The 19,126-nt window shown below is 40.2% G+C and overlaps 1 protein-coding gene across 1 annotated transcript in view; it reads right to left on the minus strand.

Annotated features, from left to right (window-relative positions):
• csmd3b (CUB and Sushi multiple domains 3b) overlaps positions 1–19,126 on the minus strand; it is an 898,971-nt gene that overhangs the window by 130,116 nt on the left and 749,729 nt on the right. The window contains 3 exon segments of the mRNA XM_060942250.1: positions 4,791–4,937; positions 13,842–14,030; positions 14,578–14,691. Coding sequence (XP_060798233.1) covers positions 4,791–4,937; positions 13,842–14,030; positions 14,578–14,691 — 450 coding nt within the window.

The raw sequence follows: 19,126 nt of genomic DNA on the forward strand, positions 1-19,126 counted from the left end.
AATTATTATTCTAGCATTTTTCACTAATTGCTACGGTCATTTCGCCAGTCTGTTCACATTCTTAGTGGAAATGATTTTGTCTGACATTTTGTACAAAGTTTTTATTTATTGAATTTGCAAAAAAATAAAAATATTTTGTTTCTCAAAATCCAGTGAATGTGGATCGAATTCCACTCAATCTCGTTATACATGGCTTATAGCTCATGTACGACTCGAATTCGTGGAATTACTGTTAAATGTATAAAGTGGCAACTGAAGATGTCACCAACCATAACTTTCTATATTTACACCACCTTCAGCCCTGATTTCTCTCTCATTCTCTTCAACCAAACATGTTGCTAAATCTGGAAAATATAGAGTTGCCCTGCTGGGAGCTTTTAATTCATATACTTTACTACTTGTGGGCAATTAATACAAATTTCACACACATAACTTTCCATGCACTGTGCTCATGAGCATAAATTACTCCTCATTGTGCCAACCTTATTATCCAGCAAAACGTGTCAGATATTTTCTCAACCTAATTTCCACTTCTTCTGTAGTTCAGCGTTTCTCAACCTTTTTTCAGTCACGGCACACTTCAGAAGTATGCAAATTCTCAAGGCTCCCCCATATAAAATATACGCAGTCACGCTGACCCCAGCAGTGACGTTGTGATATGGGAAGGGGGGCCATGAGACAAATTTTAATGATGCATGAGGCGGCAATGATCTGCATTAGTGTAACTATCGTTTTTTTGAATTTTAATTCATTTTATTTATTTCAATGTTAGAATATATAATTTTTTGATTGCACCCCTATCGAAGCCAGACGGCACCCCAGGGTGCTGTGGCACCCCGGTTGAGAAAGGCTGCTCTAGATTAGCCTGGGCCCGCCCATCCTAAGTGTGACGCAACACGAGGGCCTGTTGCGAGCTTAGTCTGGCAAGGCAAGCTATCTCCAGCTCTTCCAAGCTCCCGAAAAATCAGGAGCCAATCAACTTTGAGCATCTCCAACGGCCCTGGAGAGAGGCGTATTCAAGGCAGTGACGTAGTAGAACTGCGACCGGAAGCCATAGATTGTTTCCAGAATCTATGGCCGGAAGCGTTTCATTCACTAGAAACATTACGAACATGGAGCAGCGGCAAGCCTTTGACACAGCGGTAGATGCTGTATTGAAAGCATTCAATGGGAAGTTCTCATTGAAAACGGAGCAAAGAGCAGCCCTGGAGGTATTTATCTTCTTCCTGTTACTCAAGCAGTTTCCGTCGCGTCACATACGTCAGAGGAAAGAGTGATGTGATTGGTTTAAGCTTCGTCACAGCCTTTTCTGGCTTCGACCAGTAGCAAACTGTAGCATTTCAGGGAGGCGGGTCAACCACGCCTTTGGGAAATGGTTGGGCTTAATATCTTTGCCAGACCAAATGCTCGCAGAGCTTTGAAGTCGCATTAGCCAGACTAGCTCTAGATACTTATTGTAATGAAATTGTTGATTTGGCCTGACATTTAAGTATTTAGCCTCATCCTGTTTGAATTTTAGTTGAATTTTCATGAAAGTATATAAGGCTTGGAGAGGAAAACAATGCAATATCCAAGTAACACGTTAGGAAGAAAACACAAGAGGTATACTGTAATAGAAAAATAATCAACAGTGTGATGGTGTCACACAGCCTGATACAAACCGGATTATTATTTTCCAATAAGAGCCCATCTATAAGGGTTTTATTCTTCTTATATCAACATTTTACTAATGCTTGCCATTTTTGATTCATTAAAGAATGACATTTCATATGTTTAACTGTTTTTACTTATGGTTCTAGCTATAGCATTCCTGTTATCTCTGACCTTTAGTTATAAACAACCATTCTCACTTAGGCTCTATTTTTATTCTTTCTTGAAGTTAATTTAAAAAATAAATAAATTAATAAAAAAAACAAAACCCAACCAACCAAACAAACTCTCAGCTTGTCATGTTGCAGAAAAACTGGAAACTTTCAGCAAAATTTACTGATCATTAAAAAGAGCTGTTGAGGGAGCCTCCTTCCATAAATGTTAATAAATGCTTACTTACAGAAATCTTCACCATGTCAGTGAATATGGGTCTTTGTTAAAGAATGACACTTTTTTCATAAATCTATTATTAGGCTTAGATTATGTGGAGTGTCTTCCATATAAGTTTCTGTGAATAAACAGCTCCTATAGAAACAATAATACACCAGAACAAGCGCATTGATATAAACCTTAATTACAGCCAGCACTACTGTCAGAGCTGCTGTTACAGAAAATGAATCAACACTTTCCGCCCAGTTAGAGTCTTTGTGATATAATGTGATAATAAATGCCGTAATAAGATCCACTGAGTGTTGTGGTACAATAAACTTTCCTCTCTGGGAAAGCCACACAGCCACATGCACTTCTTAGAGCAGAGGTTTTCAACTTTTTGGGGTTAAAGCACATCAAAGATCAAACCAGAGCATCAAGTCACACCAACTTAAAGAAGAAGAAACCTTTATTTGTCACATGCACACTTCAAGCACAGTGAAATTCATCCTCTGCATTTAACCCATCTGAAGCAGTGAACACACGCGCGCACACACTCAGAGCAGTGGGCAGCCACACTACAGCGCCCGGGGAGCAGTCAGGGTGAGGTACCTTGCTCAAGGGCACTTCAGCCCGAGGCCGCCCCACGTTAACCTCACTGCATGTCTTAGGGGGAAACCGGAGCACCCAGAGGAAATCCACGCAGACACGGGGAGAACATGCAAACTCCACACAGAAGGCCTCCGCTGGCTGCTGGGTTCGAACCCGGAACCTTCTTGCTATGAGGCGACTGTGCTAACCATTACACCACCATGCCAACCTAGCCGGTTATCGATTATGAAGAATGTCATACACGTTATGAGAGGCTATAACGTCATTAACGAGATTTGATCAATATTGCACTGCAGGAAACTATCAAATAATTATCAAATAGATAGTTAAATCATTAATGCAATCGCATAATTTATTAAAAATTCTTTGAAGTGCACCAGAGCAAGAACTTGCCCGACACAGTGTGGCATCATGAAGAGCAGTCTACTAAAATAAATTACATAAAATAAATTGTTCCATTAATAGCACAAAATAGAACGGCTTTTCACAGAAAGACAGACAGACACACAGCTCCAGCAGCTCAGAGAGACCTTCTGCCACTGCGTCTCGCTCATGGCGGCTCATTACTATTTCGTCCCTGATGCTATTTTAAACATTAACAATCCCATGAGCCTTTGTGCTCGCAATGCAGAACCGACAATAACTGCCTTTTCCATTTGCTACAACAATCCTCCTCCCCGGACCTACGTTTATCTTTGGAATCAAACCGAGCATGGAATTAAAGGCGATTTAGTTTAAAATAAAATCGTAAAAGTTGTAAATAAGGGCGTGTGTCCATATAGTGTTTTTTTTTTTCCCAGAAAAGTGCTGGCACGGCACTGGGGAGCACTTCATCCCAGTGCTTCATCAAAAAAACATTACATGCCCCCATGCTGCACATCAGTTCTGTTTCTATGACAACAATATCTTGACAACATATCACCACTAACCGCTGTATAAATTGGTTGCCTGAAAAGCGGCAACAGCAGCAACACCATCGGCGTTCTGAAAAGTTCTGAAAAGAGAGTTTCAACTCCAGGTGCTTGGAGCGGCCGTACAAGAACAGCAGAGTGCTCTCATAAAAGCCGCTGGGTGCAGCGCTTTTCTCTCGGCAGCCGCATACTGTACACTCTCTCCTCGTTGGGAAAAACTGAAAAAAGAGGCTGGTGCTAAAAAAAACCCCCACCAAAAAAAAACCTAAAACAACAACAAAAAAGCCCACTCTTTGGACACACAGCCTAAGTGACTACTACAAATGTTTGGAATTAATAAGCAATGTTATTGGTGTATTTATAAATAATATTTCATGAGCCTGGATAAAAAGTCATTGGGTTCCTGAAAAATCCACAACACACTTCACTTTGCCTCATCACACACCAGTTGAGAATCACTGGCTGAGATGACCTGAGACTTCATTACTCACGACTGCTTCATTCTCCTTAATTTCTCACACACACACACACACACACACACACACACACACACACACACACACACCTATAGTTAGCACTGTCATTCACTTTTTTTATGCATGCATGTTACTGAAGACTCACAGCAGACATATCCTTTCTCTCTCATTTTCTCTGTAAAGCACCCAGAGCAAACTGGAATATTCAGTAAGAAATGGAAGAGAGAGTAAATGTGTGTGTTTGCCTTGTATCTCCAGGGGCATCTTCAGTAACATTAACAGTGTGTACTACTGGGCTGTTGGGACATACAATTTACTGCAACATATTACAAGGCATGTAGGATCTGTCTCAGATTTCTTTTCACATTAAAATGTACACACACTAAAGAACACACACATGAACACCCTTGCCCTCACCCATACACACTGGCCTTACCATCCTTGTGAGGACCTTCCATTGATATAATTCTTAATGCAACTAATTAACGCTTCTGCATACACCTAAATCTAACATCTAAGTCTAACCTTAACCTTAGTACCCCAAAGGAAACATTTTGGTTTAGTTTTTTAAATAAAATTATAGATTTTGTAAAAAAAAGTCAGCACATGATCCAAAACCCTTCGCTATTCCTATCCATTTGGTCCCACTAGGATATAAAACCAAGCCCACGCACACACCGTGCTTCTATCCACATGCTAGCTCAGATTAAAGAGCAGGAAAAAGCATGCAAGTGAAAAAGTGATTGAAGTGGATACATACTTTGATACTCACCGACATAGCGGATTCGGAAGCCCTTCTTATTGGTGCCATGGTCGGCCGACCAGCGCAACAGGAGCTGATGGCCAGTAGTGGTGATGTTGAAAGGTGTGGCAATATCACCACTCAGAGTGGCCAGGGTCTGACTGTGGATCGTAGGGCCTTAAAACACACACACACACCAGTTAGTCAATATAATATTTTAAATATAATGTTTTGCCATACACTACATATTTTAAAGTGATGAATATGTGTCTGCATATGCTTAAACTCCAGGCAGAATGTATGGTCTAGTCACAATTCTCCACTCAGATTTATTATGCTGCACCACATACGGTATGCACACTGACTTGAAACTTGCATCCGTGAGGTAAGACTTGATGTGAGATTTGATCGTAACCTCTGTTCATGTCCACACTGATAAATACCGAGCGTTGTGTGGAAATGACCGTAAGCCCAGTTTTCCAGCATATGTTTGTTTCATAAGTGAGGGCCACTCAGTAATAGAACAAATTTCAGACACAAAAATTGTTAAAGGAGATACGCAGAACCATGGCCTCACTTTTTGTTTATAAATGCCTTGCAACCTCAAGAATGGCATAGGAATAGTTTTAAGCGTTAACAATAAATCTAATATCATGATTTTCACGATTAAAATGATTCATATAGGTAGCGGTCTGAATGAATGACCTTGACGTCCGTAACGTCACAGCAGGAAGTCTATCGGTCTCATCGCCATTTCCGCTATGCTAAAACACAGTGCTGACTGCAACTCCGATCCTCCATTTTGAGCTAATTTATCGCCGTGCCACGTAGATGTGTTGCTGGCGGGTGCAGCAACACGACAGAAGGTGGATTTATGTTGCATTCATGACCCAAGAATGTTCAAACTGCAAAGATTTGGACACATTTTGCGAGAAGTTCATGGGCACATTGGGCGCCTACGAAGTGGTCTCTCCTCTGCTCTGCACATTTAACTTTATTGTTGAGGAGCGTCAGCTATGAACCTGTATTGAAAGAGGGTGCAGTACCAACAATTAATGGAAAAGAAAACTACAAGAAAAGGAAAGTAAGTTCAGTTGCACCAGTTCTCCCAGAGTGTGAGCCAAGGGTTGGTGCTAAAACCCGGGACGGGACAGGACATATTATCGATCGGGCAGTGACCTCCCCGCCGTTGTTGCTAAAACCAGTGACGTCCCGTAACAGGTTTTAGTAATTGTCTGAGCCAAGCAGTAATGGCGGAGTACTCAGTATGGAGAAAATGGAGAATGAGTGGACCAGCCGTCTGATTTCTCTGCTGGATATGCTCGCTTCAGCAGCAAAATCTCGCCCTTACGGGGAAGAAGCGAATGAACGGAAATCTGAACGAACAACTGAAAGTCAGATTGTTTCAAAACAACTGGCCACAAGATTGGCCTTCAAGAAGCGAGAACACAGACGGGTAAGCTCCGACTCTCATTTGGATACAAAACAACAAAAACAACACTCGTTGTTTAGCTGCATTTAGATTAATACATGTAACTTGTATTGTGTGTTTAAGTTACGGGTATAAGATTATTTAATTTGCCCCAGAATGTGATTGTCTCAGTTCATCTGATTATGTAATTAGCTTTTTATGTTTTATCAGTGAAAATGCATGCATGTACATGTATGTTGCATAAGTTATAACACCTATCCTGTTTTAATGAGAGTCAACCCACAATCAATGAAGTCAAATCAGTCTTAGTTGAGCAAGTCGGTAACGGTATTTATTACTTTCACCATAAATTTTTATTTATATGACTTTGGTCTATAGCTGTCAAAGGCCTCGGCCTTAAAACCGGTTACCGCTGTGATGTCACGCACGCAAGTTCTGGCTGGCTCAGTGGGCCAGCTCGAATGCCAACTTTGCGGTCGAGTTTAACTCTCAAAAATATATATTTTTTATTCCCATTTATGCAGCATACAAGAGTCAAGGATGGAGCTACTATCCACTCAGAAATGTATTTAAAAATAAAAGTTCTGCATATCTCCTTTAAGAAGAATGTAAGACCCAAAGTCTGCAGAAGAACTGTGGAGAGGTCTTCAAGATACTTGGAATATAGTAATAAAAATGAACAACAGTGTATCAAAAAGAATTTATGTATTTTTTAAGTATCCTTGCTTTACTGAACTCCGCTCTATGTTTTGCAAAGTAGGGGAGACCGGGGAGACTCGGGACAGTTTGTATTCCCATAAATGAATTTCAACCAATCAGGGTTTAGATGACATCAGAAGTTAGATGTTGCCCCTTAGAGCAACCTTTAGCACCTACTTCCTTTGGAACCTTGAAGCTGGACACTGCAGTAAGGTTTGTGCAGTTCAATATTTTGAATCAACCAAAACTTGTATTTTCTACTTCACCTCTGCCTCCATTCTATGGTGCAATGTACGCTGGTGAATACAGGATTTGTTAGGAATTAAAGTATGTAGCCTAGAGTTACCATATTTAACAGTTCTTCCATGAAATCGAGTCGTACATGAGCCGATAGTCGATGAGCCGCATAGCACCAAGTCAGCTATAAGCCATGTATGACGAGATTGAGTGGAATAACTGTTTTATTCTATCCACATTCACTGGATTTTGAGAAAATGAACATTTTTATTCTTATTTTTTTGCAAATTTGATAAAAACTTTATACAAAACGTTCAACAAAATGATTTCCTCTTAGAACGTAAACAAACCAGCAAAATGACAGGAGCAATTTGTGAAAAATGCTATAATAATAATAATAATAATAATAATAATAATAATAATAATAATAATTCTTGAAAAATAAAAAAGATGCGTTCTTTCCATGAAATACTTTTATTCGATATTTTGTTGCTTTTTTGCATTTTTGGGGTTTTCTTCTTCTTCTTTAGGGTTTTTTTTGGCAGTTGGCAAACCAAGTTAAAGGTGCATTACTGCCACCAGCTGGGCTGGAGTGTGGAACAGGCAATATTGGGGAGGGGAGGATGAACACCCCCCCCCGGATATTCTTTTAGCTATTTCTGTTCCTTTTAAGTACTTAACAATTTTGGGTTTTTTTTATTTTTGAGTAGAGTTTTTTTGTCCTGGATTGGTTCAACAACACGCTCCGCCATTTTGTTTTTCTCTACTCACGGTATATGAGCTGATATCCTAGTAGTAGAGTAGCCAATCAGAGCATGCGATTACTCATATCCAGTGAATGCGGATATATCGTATTATTTATTACACTTCAATTCTAGGGGAAAAAAACATTTAAGGATTTTTTTTTCCAAAATGGCCAGATGGGGAGAGTTGGGACAGTTCATCATTGTTTTTATTTTCTTGTGGTTTACAAATATAAACTTGTTTAAAAATTTGTTAAAAATGTGGCCGTGTACCTGCATGAGGATTAAGCTCATTTCATTCCTGATTGAGAATGGAACTGTTTTGTCGAGTCAGGTTTTGGGTAAACTGACATTTTTCTATCGCTGTACCAACATTGTGTGTTTTTTTTTTCCATGTCTCCCCACTATGTGCCAAGTCTCCCAGTATTAAATCCCATATCTCCCCTCAATGTTTCATGTCTCCCTGCAAGAAATAATGACAGAAAAGTGAAGCCCAAAGACCAGTATATGTGACAAGCTAAGAAACTAATGTTGTGGTAAAAGGGTATAGTAAATACTCTCTAATGCAATATGAATGTGATGCTACCTACAAAGAATTTCACACAATCTACAAAAGCTGAAAACTTGTCCCAAGTCTCCCCGCTCTCCCATATTGTGCATAAAACTTAGAGGCTGAAAGTTCTGAAAACAGTCATGACATACAGAAAATACTGAATCTAACTTAAAAAAAAAGTTGCACTGGAGGATAACATCTAATTTTGCAGACCAGGAGACACTGAGATGTTGTGCAGTAAGCATGTACAATGATGAGATAACTTCAAGAACTGGCATACTATTTCTGAAATTCTGTATCACCAGGAGTAGATAATGGGTCAGATTTCCATTGTTATCTTGTTTCAAGACTCACTTGTGCAGTCTGTGTCAATCTTTCAGGAGCTAAAGACAGACATGAGCTGCATGCTCATCTGAAGAACGTAGTGTCTTCGGTATTCAATTCAACTCAAGCCTGCAGCCCAAACACCTCTCTGTAGTCACAAACGCACTTGTCTGGTATCGACTGCTCAACCAGGGCAACAATCTGAGTTAATTTCGAGGTGAATTGACAAAGATGACTCAGCTAAAAGACATGATTCAGGAGTTGACACCACACAATTCAGAAGCTCCTTTAAAACAGCCCACCTTCTAGCGCAATGACTAGTCATACTCTTCGTTCCATGACTGTAGATGTGGCATCCTCATGACATGTCTAAGACACTTTTCTGAGCTAATAATTACCTACCAGTTGAGGCACCATGTTCAATTCCAGCCTCAGCAATGTGTGAAAATGTGTCTGGGTCACTGACAGGCTCTTGGCTATTTGGGACAGCCACTCAAAATGGCAACAACCAGAATAGGATTCGATAGTTCTAGGCAACTCACAGCAGAATTGTGCTCTTTGGCAGAATTCACTAAGCCACATTGCAAGAATTTTATTAAGATAATTAGCCAAAATAAGAAGCCATTTTACTGCTAGCAATCGCTCCAGTCTAGAGTTGATTCCAGTGAAAGGGAACTGATTCACACTTCAGTCCTAGCAGCAGGACACCTACACAAGGATAAGCGGTGGCTCTCCACCAAACTGGTTTACGCACAGCGTCAAGTGACGTTAGAACAATCCGCTCTGCTCAACATATACAAACCAACCTGCTGTGATCTTCCCTGTGTGACTGCGTTGCCAATGAAGCCCTGAAGTTTCAGAGTCAGGACACCAGCATGGCCAAGCAGACCATTCTTCATGTAATGGCAGTGGTTAAGACTTTTGACTGGAAGGTCATCAGTTCAAATCCCAGGACTGCGCTTGAGCAAAGCTTTTAACCCTCAACTGCTCAGTTGTATAAATTAGATAAATATAAATCACTCTGGATAAGGGCATGTACCAAATGCCATAATTGTAAAAGGTAAATGTTGTGGCACTTTCAGGTCAAAAAGTGTGCCAGTGCTTACAAGTCTCCTGTCTTCCTAGCTCTAACCTCAGACAGGAAGAGTCATGCCCTAAAGCCTACTTGGAGACTGAGTCTGAGTGTCTTTCTTTCATCCCATGCTCACCTGCTCAGCCCCTCCCATCACCCCTTCTCAAAAACATTGATGAAATCCTGTGTAGCGCTCATGAATAACCGTTATGCTTTCATATCATTCGGAGTCAATTTTGACCTGGCATTAAGTTAGCATTAAGGTTCTAAGGAAAGATGATCACAATATTTATTCCAAATATTGCGTCACATCACTATGTGGCTGCGTAAAATGTCTCAGTATGCACACAAGCAGGTATCTACTTTAAATGATTCTCACTGCCCTTAGAACATTATCTCTAAATAGTCCACTGGGCAAATCCAAACTAAGCCAAAAAGCAGCAACCGAACAACTAGTTATGTGGATTAATGCAGACTATGGAAAATAATTGAGTACTTACATCCCAGCAGCATAAGAATTTATGTAGCAAAGTCTTTATTCTCTCATGATATCATCATCTCTGGTGATGAAACATATTGTGTCCGCATCCTTGACAAAAAGCTAAGTTGCCTAACATTTTGGCCACGAGCTGTAGTGTTTGCTGATCGCACATAAAGGTGTTATTTGAGCCTGGCTAGCACCTTCATTTTCACTTAAAAACTGTTTCATGGTAGGATCCTAAAAATTATATATACAGTCAAGCCGGAAAGTCTGCACACCCCTTTCACCTTTTCCACGTTTTATTACGTTACAGACTTATTCTACAATAGACGGAGTTCATTTTTTGCCTCAAACATCTACACACAATCGCCAATAATTCCGAAGTGAAAACAGATTTGTAGAAAATATGCAGTTTTATTTTACTGACAAAAATAGGTCATTTAGGGGTTACATATCTGTACAAACCCTTAGCCTAATACTTGGTTGATACACCTTTGGGAGCAATTACAGCTTCAAGGCATCCTGGGAAAGAAACTATGAGCTTGGCACACTTGTTTCTGGACATTTTTGTCCATTCCTCTTGGCATATCCTTGCAAGCTCCATCAGGTTGGATGGGGAGCATCGGTACACAGCCATTTTCAGCTCCTTCCAGAGATGTTCAATTGGATTCAGGTCTGGGCTCTGGCTGGGCCACTCAAGGACATTCACAGACTTTCTCCGAAGCCACTCCTTTGCTCTCTTGGCTGTGTGCTTCAGGTCGTTGTCATGTTCGAAGGTAAACCTTCGCCTCACTCTGAGGTCCAGGGTGCTCTGAAGCAGGTTTTCTTCAAGGATCTCGGTGCACTTAACTGCATTCATCTTTCCCTCTATCAGGACTAGTCGCCTCATTCCTGCTGCTGAAAAACATCCCCACATCATGATGCTGCCACCGCCATGCTTCACTGTAGGGATGGCATTAGCCAGGTGATGAGCAGTGTCTGGTTTCCTCCAGACTTGATATTTAGTATTCAGGCCAAAAAGTTCAATTTTGGTTTCATCAGACCAGCGAATCTGGTTTCTCATGGTTTGAGAGTCCTCTAAATGCCTTTTGGCAAACTCCAAGCGGGCTGTCATGTGCCTTTTACTAAAGAGTGGTTTCCGTCTGGCCACTCTACCATAAAGGCCTGATTTGTGGAGTGCTGCCTGGATGGTTGATCTTCTGAAAGGTTCTCCCATCTCCACAAGGATACGCTGGAGCTCTGTCAGAGTGATCCTCGGGTTCCTGCTCATCTCCCTGGCCAAGGACAATCTTCCCCGATCGCTCAGTTTGGCTGGGAGGCCAGGTCTAGGAAGATTCTTGGTAGTTCCAAACTTCTTCCATTTATGAATTATGGTGGCCACTGTGCTCTTTGGGACCTGTAAAGCTGCAGCAATTTTTCTGTACCCTTCTCCAGATCTATGCCTTGACACAATCCTGTTTCTGAGGTCTGCAGATAATTCCTTTGACCCCATGGCTTGGAGATTGCTCTGACATGTACTGTCAACTGTGGGACCTTATATAGGCAGGTGTTGGCAATCCCCAATCATGTCCAATTAATTGAATTTACCACAGGTGGACTCCAATTAAGTTGTAGAAACATCTCAAGCAGTATCAGTGGAAACAAAATGCACCTCAGCTCACTTTTGGGTGCCATATCAAAGGTTGTGCACACTTGTGTACATATGATACTTTACATTTTGATTTTTAATAAATTAGCACAAATGTCTAAAAACCTGCTTTCACTTTGTCATTATGGGCTATTTTGTGTAGAATTTTGTGACAAAAAATGAACTCAATCTATTGTAGAATAAGTCTGTAATGTAATAAAACGTGGAGAAGGTGAAAGGGGTGTGTAGACTTTCCGGCTTGACTGTATTTACTTAACGTGGGAAATACGTGGATGACATGAACCTGCTGGAAACAAGAATCCTGCGCCAACCTTCCACTTTACAGTCTGACCTAGATGAATTGGTTCTGTGGTCAGATAGGAATCACATACTTTTAAATATTAGTAAATGCTTTGCCATGCATGTTACTTTCTGTCGGAATACACCATCACTGCTACTATGACAGATCAATAATATTCCTTTAGCTGTCGTTCCATGTCTGAAGATGTTCGGTCTTTATGTCCAGTCAAACCTTCAATGGGACGAACAAGTGAAACAGATGGTTGGGAAAGCCTCCAGGAAACTGTATCTCCTCAAACAAATTAGGAAGTTTAATATCTCTCAAGGTGATTTGACAACCATCTACACGGCGTATATTAGACCAATCCTAGAGTATGCAGTCCCTGTCTGGTCTTCTGGAATTACAAAAACTCAAGCAAACAAACTTGAACGTATCCAGAAACTGGCTTGTAGAATAATCTTGGGTATGACATACACAGGGTATGCCTCAGCATTACAACATCTTGGACTGACATCACTAGTTGAGAGAAGAGAACTGTTGTGCCTGAAATTTGCTAGATCACTGTTGAAGTCGGACTTCAAAGACTGGCTGCCACCAACCAGATCACAGATAACTAATCGGAACACTAGAAATAACCAGAAATCGGACTGTCTCAAAATACAAACAAATAGATATAAGAATTCTCCCATGCCTTACATGTGTCATCTCATTAACTAACAAACATGGATTTTGATCTATTTTCATGTCACTTCTTTTTATTATATATAGTCCTTTAATGTAAAATTATATGTTTAAAATCATTGTAGTGATGTTGCAATAAGTTATTTTAGTACATAACGATTGCTATCGATACTTTTAATGATTCAATTTGTTCTTAATATTGATTTTAATGTAAATTGATCGCAATTCAGTGTTAATTCACTGCGATGTATCAATAAAGACATCTTGAAAATTTCCTATTGTTATAGTGAACATGGTTACCCATACAGTTTATGATTTATTTTAAAATTCTTTTATTTGCTTTTAAATCCCTTAATGGTCTTGCCCCGCCCTATGTCTCTGAGCTGTTACACCACTATACTCCCACCCGCTCTCTCAGGTCAACTGACCAGCTGCTCCTGAGTGTGCCTAAAACTAAGCGTAAGCTTAGAGGGGACCGTGCTTCCGCTGTTGCAGCTCCTAAACTGTGGAACAATTTGCCTTTGCACATTAGACAGGCCTCTTCTTCGACTTTCTAAATCTCTTCTTAAAACCCATCTCTTCTCCTTGGCTTTTAACACCATGTGAGATGTTGACTTTATTTTATCTGATTTGATTTTATTATAGGGCTGTTGTTGTTATCCTTCTTTGATGACTTTTAATTTATTTTATGTATTACTTCTTTTATTTATGTCTTTATTTATTTTACTGTACAGTACTTTGGTCCACTGTGGTTGTAAAGTGCTTTATAAATAAAGCTGGATGGATGGATGTAGCACCATAGATCTAAGCTTTAATAAAATATTAACAAAACCAAAATACACAAAAAAATGTTGCCATTGCAGTAATACAGCATGATATATTTATTTGTTCTGAGTGCTGTGACTATGAGAGTTTTAAAACTACTGTGTACCATCGAAAACTTCCAGAATGTCGTATTCCTTCTCGGTCTGGAAAAACTCAAAGTACAGAGTGATGTTGTAGCCTTTCTCCACATTGATACTCCATGAGCACATCTGCAGGTTGGGGTAGCTGTCTGGATAGCCCGGGCTCAATATCACTCCAGTCGAGTCAAAATGCACATCGTGAGCTGGACATTGCACTGATGCAATAAACAGAAGAACAGCACTGTTTTAGATTTGACATTATACGACTATTATATCATTATTATTACTGTTTATTTTAATGAAATCACTTTCTGGGGACCAGGATTCACAGTGATTGCACATACTGAAGATAAGATAATATGTTGGATAAGGTCATTCTTCTGTAATATAATAGAGTCTCTGCATATTATACTCCAAGTGAATGTAATCATTAGATCTCCAAGTTGTAAGCCACACACACACACACACACACACACACACACACACACACACACACACACACACACAAGTCCTGCCCTGAATAGCTGGAATCCAGCTTGATGATTTCCCTGGTTAAATACCCCTAATTCAATTCATCAACTTATTTACAGGTTTATTGGTCTGTTAGAGCAGAGAAATCACCAATTTGGGCTGGTGTCCATTATTAACTGGATTAAATCATCAAGTAAATCTTATAAATGATTGTACATGAGGGAGGGAATAAATGAAATCAAGGTTGTTTTTTTTTTTGTAATGGTATGAAGACACTTTAAAACAGCTCACCCTGGCAGGAGGGAGGGGGACCATCCATCTGCAGCCTCTCGCCCAGCCGACATGTAAGAATCTCACTTCCCACCAGGGTGAACCCGGGGTGACAGCGATAACGGATAATATCACCTAAGACGGAGAGTGAAGGAGTAAATGAGGGAGAGAGAAAGAGCGCATACAATGATTAAGCTACTGTTTAATTAAGAGGGACAGCTAACCTCCACAGTCCTAATGGAGATAGATGTTATCAATATAAAAGCATGGAATATTTATTAATTTAAGGTTGAAAAACTCTTAATTGAGCTGTAAACCTGGATGGGATTGGTAGTGGTGAAATTGTGTACGTGCTCTCTAATTTGGTGGCAGTCTGGGGGGGAAAAAAGTCCCAAAATGAAGATCTTTTGTATTTAATGCTATCGTCCACACTTTCTGATCTAAACACAATCATATGTCAGCAGCTGGACAGCATGAGCAGGACAACGTACAGCATGTGGGTGTTTTAGTGTGGGAGAGCACACATGACAAGGTGATTCTGTCCGGCGTAGGCTACTAAACGCTCGTTATTTACCATGATTGTCAGAAAATGCCTGATTACAGATCTTCATCAGAGGTCTGCCCTTACACTATGCATTTGTTTCAACACAAGGACATGATTGTGGAACTCTACATGTGCTCTAGGTAAGATATAAAACATACCAGGATGGGCAGTTAGACAAAGATAATCCATGCTAAGGTGGTGGGATACGGTTATTCAATTCAATTTCATTTGTATTGCGCTTTTAATAATAGACGCTGTCACAAAGCAGCTTTACAGAGATCCAGCTATAACATTTTTATTAAAACTAGGGTTATCACCCCGAAGTGGATTATTTTCCTATAACAGCACCACCGAAAGTGGTTACGCAAAATTCTGCTTACACAGCAGAGATTTTCCAGCTATTATAATTTCTAATTTAATAATAAACCATACATCACACTTCCTAATAATTTATAGTTACATTTAATGCTATGGAATGTCTGTGAGACAAGTTAATTTGTATTATGGCTTACTTTATAGCAGATTCAAACAGTCATTTCCTCACTAGTCTTTTTTTCTTTCTCATGAAGTTAAAAGGAGAAAAATACTGTATCCAGCAGTTTGTCTTGCTATTGAGAAAGAAGAAAGTGTAAACTCCTGTATCGTGAAGACTTTCCTATGGTAGAAAACTTACTGAATATTACAAAGTTCTGACACCTGAGACTCTTTCCATAAATGTTTAATAAATGTTAACCATGTCAATGGTTATGTTTTTCTTTGCTAAATAACAACACATTTAAAAAAAAATCCATTTACCATTAGCCTTAGTTTATGTGGAGTATCTGCTGGACAAACATGGCCGCCAAGGACTACAATTCACAGCCGTTACAGACATTCCCACGTTCACATTCACTCGACTACTGGACTCACTTACCAACTCACTCATAAGCACACTCACTGCACCTTCACTTTGTGAAGTATACACTCCGTGTTGTTGTACTAGTTGCTACCAAGACTTTGTTTATTGATGGTCTTTCTCGTTTCTAATTTCACTTCTGGTTTTCTCGACTTACTATACCACCGTGCAGCCCTAGTCCATGCTGCATGGTGGTGTAGTGGTTATCACTGTCTCCTCACAGCAAAAAGGTTCTGGGTTCGAGCCTAGTGGCCGACAGGGGGCCTTTCTGTGTGGAGTTTGCATGTTCTCGTGTCTGTGTGGGTTTCCTCTGGGTGCTCCAGTTTCCTCCACAGTTCAAAGACATGCGGTTAGGTTAATATGGGGTGGCCTTGGGCTGAAATGCCTTTGAGCAAGGCACCTAACCCCCAACTGCTCACCGGGCACTGTAGCATAGCTGCCCACTGCTCTGGGTATGTGTGCGTGCTCATTGCTCACTTGTACATGCATGCATGTGTTCACTGCTTCAGATGGGTTAAATGCGGAGGACAAATTTCACTGTGCTTGAGTGTGCATGTGACAAATAAAGGCTTCTTCTTCTTCTTCCATGCTGATTTTTGATTGCCTGACCCTTGCCTGCACCTTGACCATGATTCTGGTTTATGTGTCGTCTTGATTGCTATGTTCAATAAAGCTCTGTATACCTGCACTTCCATCTGTACCTGTATACCTGACAGAATGAATTAAAATGAGCACATTAATATCAACTTGTTTAAAATATAGCTGGAATTATTGTCAGAACTGTGCCGGTGCAGAAAATTAATCCCCACCTTCAGATTGAACAGAGAATTTAACAGCGCTGTGATATAACCAGATCTAAGCAATAGCATGGGATTGGGTTTGGAACTGATAGCTCTATTCTCGAAAAGCCTCTCTGAATACAAAGAATGCTGCTTGACAGAATGCTGACAAATACTGTCAAATTATTTGTATTATTATTATTATTCGATTACAAGACTTAATCCTAACTGAATAAGACATTTTATTTGTTCTCGAATTAGCCTCATATCTAATGAAATGAAGTAAAGCATCCCAGTTGTTAAGTTCATTCATTAATTCATCTTCAGTAACTGCTTTATCCTGGTTAAGTTTACGGAGAAACCAGAGCCAATCTCAGTTTCCGGGTAAACAGTGGAGGTTAGGCTGGAATACACACTGCAAAGGATGCCAGGTCTTTTACATAATGCTATCTAGCTAATGCTAGGCAGCTAGTTGACTAATAGTATGTGCTTGGTGTGCTTGTCTGTGTCTACCAGAGCATGAGTTGAACAAAGTTCTTGCTCGCATTGTGTGTGTGTATTGTATCTGTCCTGCAATTTTGGATTGCTAGCTAACATTAGCTGACTAGTTCGCTACCATCAATTTGCATTCAACAAGAGACTGTACACCACAGACCAACTGTGGATGCACATTTGCCAGTTCTGGAAGGTGGTTGTTTTCTCCTCAGCACTCTGTTTCAGACCTGAGAGCAGCCATGATGTAGATGCGCTTGGCTCCGCAACACAGAACCCAGAGCCAACAGTACCAAACTAGCCAGCTAAGGTTAGCCAGTCAAGCTTGAAGAACCAAAATGCAAACAAATGCACCAAATACATACTATTAGCCTATTACACTATAAACTGTCTTAACTGTTCATCCCTGAATATAAAACGGAGGATAACAATGAGGAACATTTTGCGGTATCCTCCATGTTCAGCATTGGCTGATAATGTTAACGGCCAGACCTTCTTTTGTGCCGAAGATTGTGTTGTTGTTTTAGTCCTAAAATTATACAGCAGCTTTAAAAAATAAAAATTATAATCCAATATTTACTGATGTTGTGTCAAACTCAATGCGGCTCCATGTCAGTCCTTCTCCCAGACTTGGTGTTTGATCACTGGCTGCCAGGCTTGTAGTACTCGTGTCCAGGACTCGGACTCGAGTCTGACTCGTGCCCTAATTTTAAGGACTTGAGCACTCATGACTCAGGCTTGGACTCGTGCATTAACTGCATTAGGACTCGGAAAATGGAGACGAGGACTCGGATTTTTTCTTTATTTTTTGTAACATGCCATAATAATTTGGCATAAGATATTTATATCTACATTCATTTTTGTACTGATTTCGTGTAAGAGTGTCACACCTGCGCGCCTTGGTGCGTGCATCAGACAGACTGTCAGGCGTGCTCCGGACAGCCATAAATGACTCGCACCTGCACAGGATTAAGGCGCAATCAGCGCGCCTGTATAAAAACTGTGAAAACACGCTTACTTTGCGAAGTATTGAGTTGTGTTGCTGACACATTACCGAGCCTTATTTCCTTATTTGGTTTCCTGATCCCTGATTTCCTGTTTCTTGTCTTTGATTCTGCCGAGTCTACGATAGCCTGTTTGTGCCTCGCTTGATCTATTGCCTGTTTCGCTGTTTTACGATTTTGCCTGCCATTCTGGATTGTTTACCTGTCTTCACTTGTATTAATAAATACATTTTCTGCACTTACATCCGTCTCCCAACCATCTCTGACAGAATACGTCACACTCCCTGACAAAGAGAAGCACATTCACCTGTTCATACGTCATGTTCAGGAACAAACTAATGTTAATGGTGCTGAAACAGCCACCGTCAAATGGTGAGGTTGGAGTCTTGGACTAGACTCGGCTCAATAGTGGACTCGACTCAAATTTTTTTTTAATGACTTGGACTTGAACACTGGGGACTCGAGACTAGACTCTGACTCGAGGTTTAGTGACCTGACCACAACACTGCTGGCTGCAAACTATTGTACTCTGGGCTACATATTTTACTTAGTACTGGATAACTTTGACAGTCATGAACAATAATGGTACATCGTAATATCAGATATGAGGACTGAAATCTAGTCTCTCAAATAATTTTTCTAAGTAATTTACGTCTGTAACGCTCTACTGTTTTCATGCCTCGTTTCCTCCAAATGCCAAACATGACAGAAAACATTTGGTCAAAAAAACAAACAAACAAACAAACAAACAAACAAACAAACAAACAAACAAACAAACTACATTAAACTCTGTTAATACAAGAAGGGGTCTACTCTCTGCCCTTTTGTGTAATTTGTACTTTGATTGGATAATATG

This window comes from Neoarius graeffei, chromosome 16 (genome assembly GCF_027579695.1).
Source record: "Neoarius graeffei isolate fNeoGra1 chromosome 16, fNeoGra1.pri, whole genome shotgun sequence".
In the NCBI taxonomy this organism is placed as follows: Eukaryota; Metazoa; Chordata; class Actinopteri; order Siluriformes; family Ariidae; genus Neoarius; species Neoarius graeffei.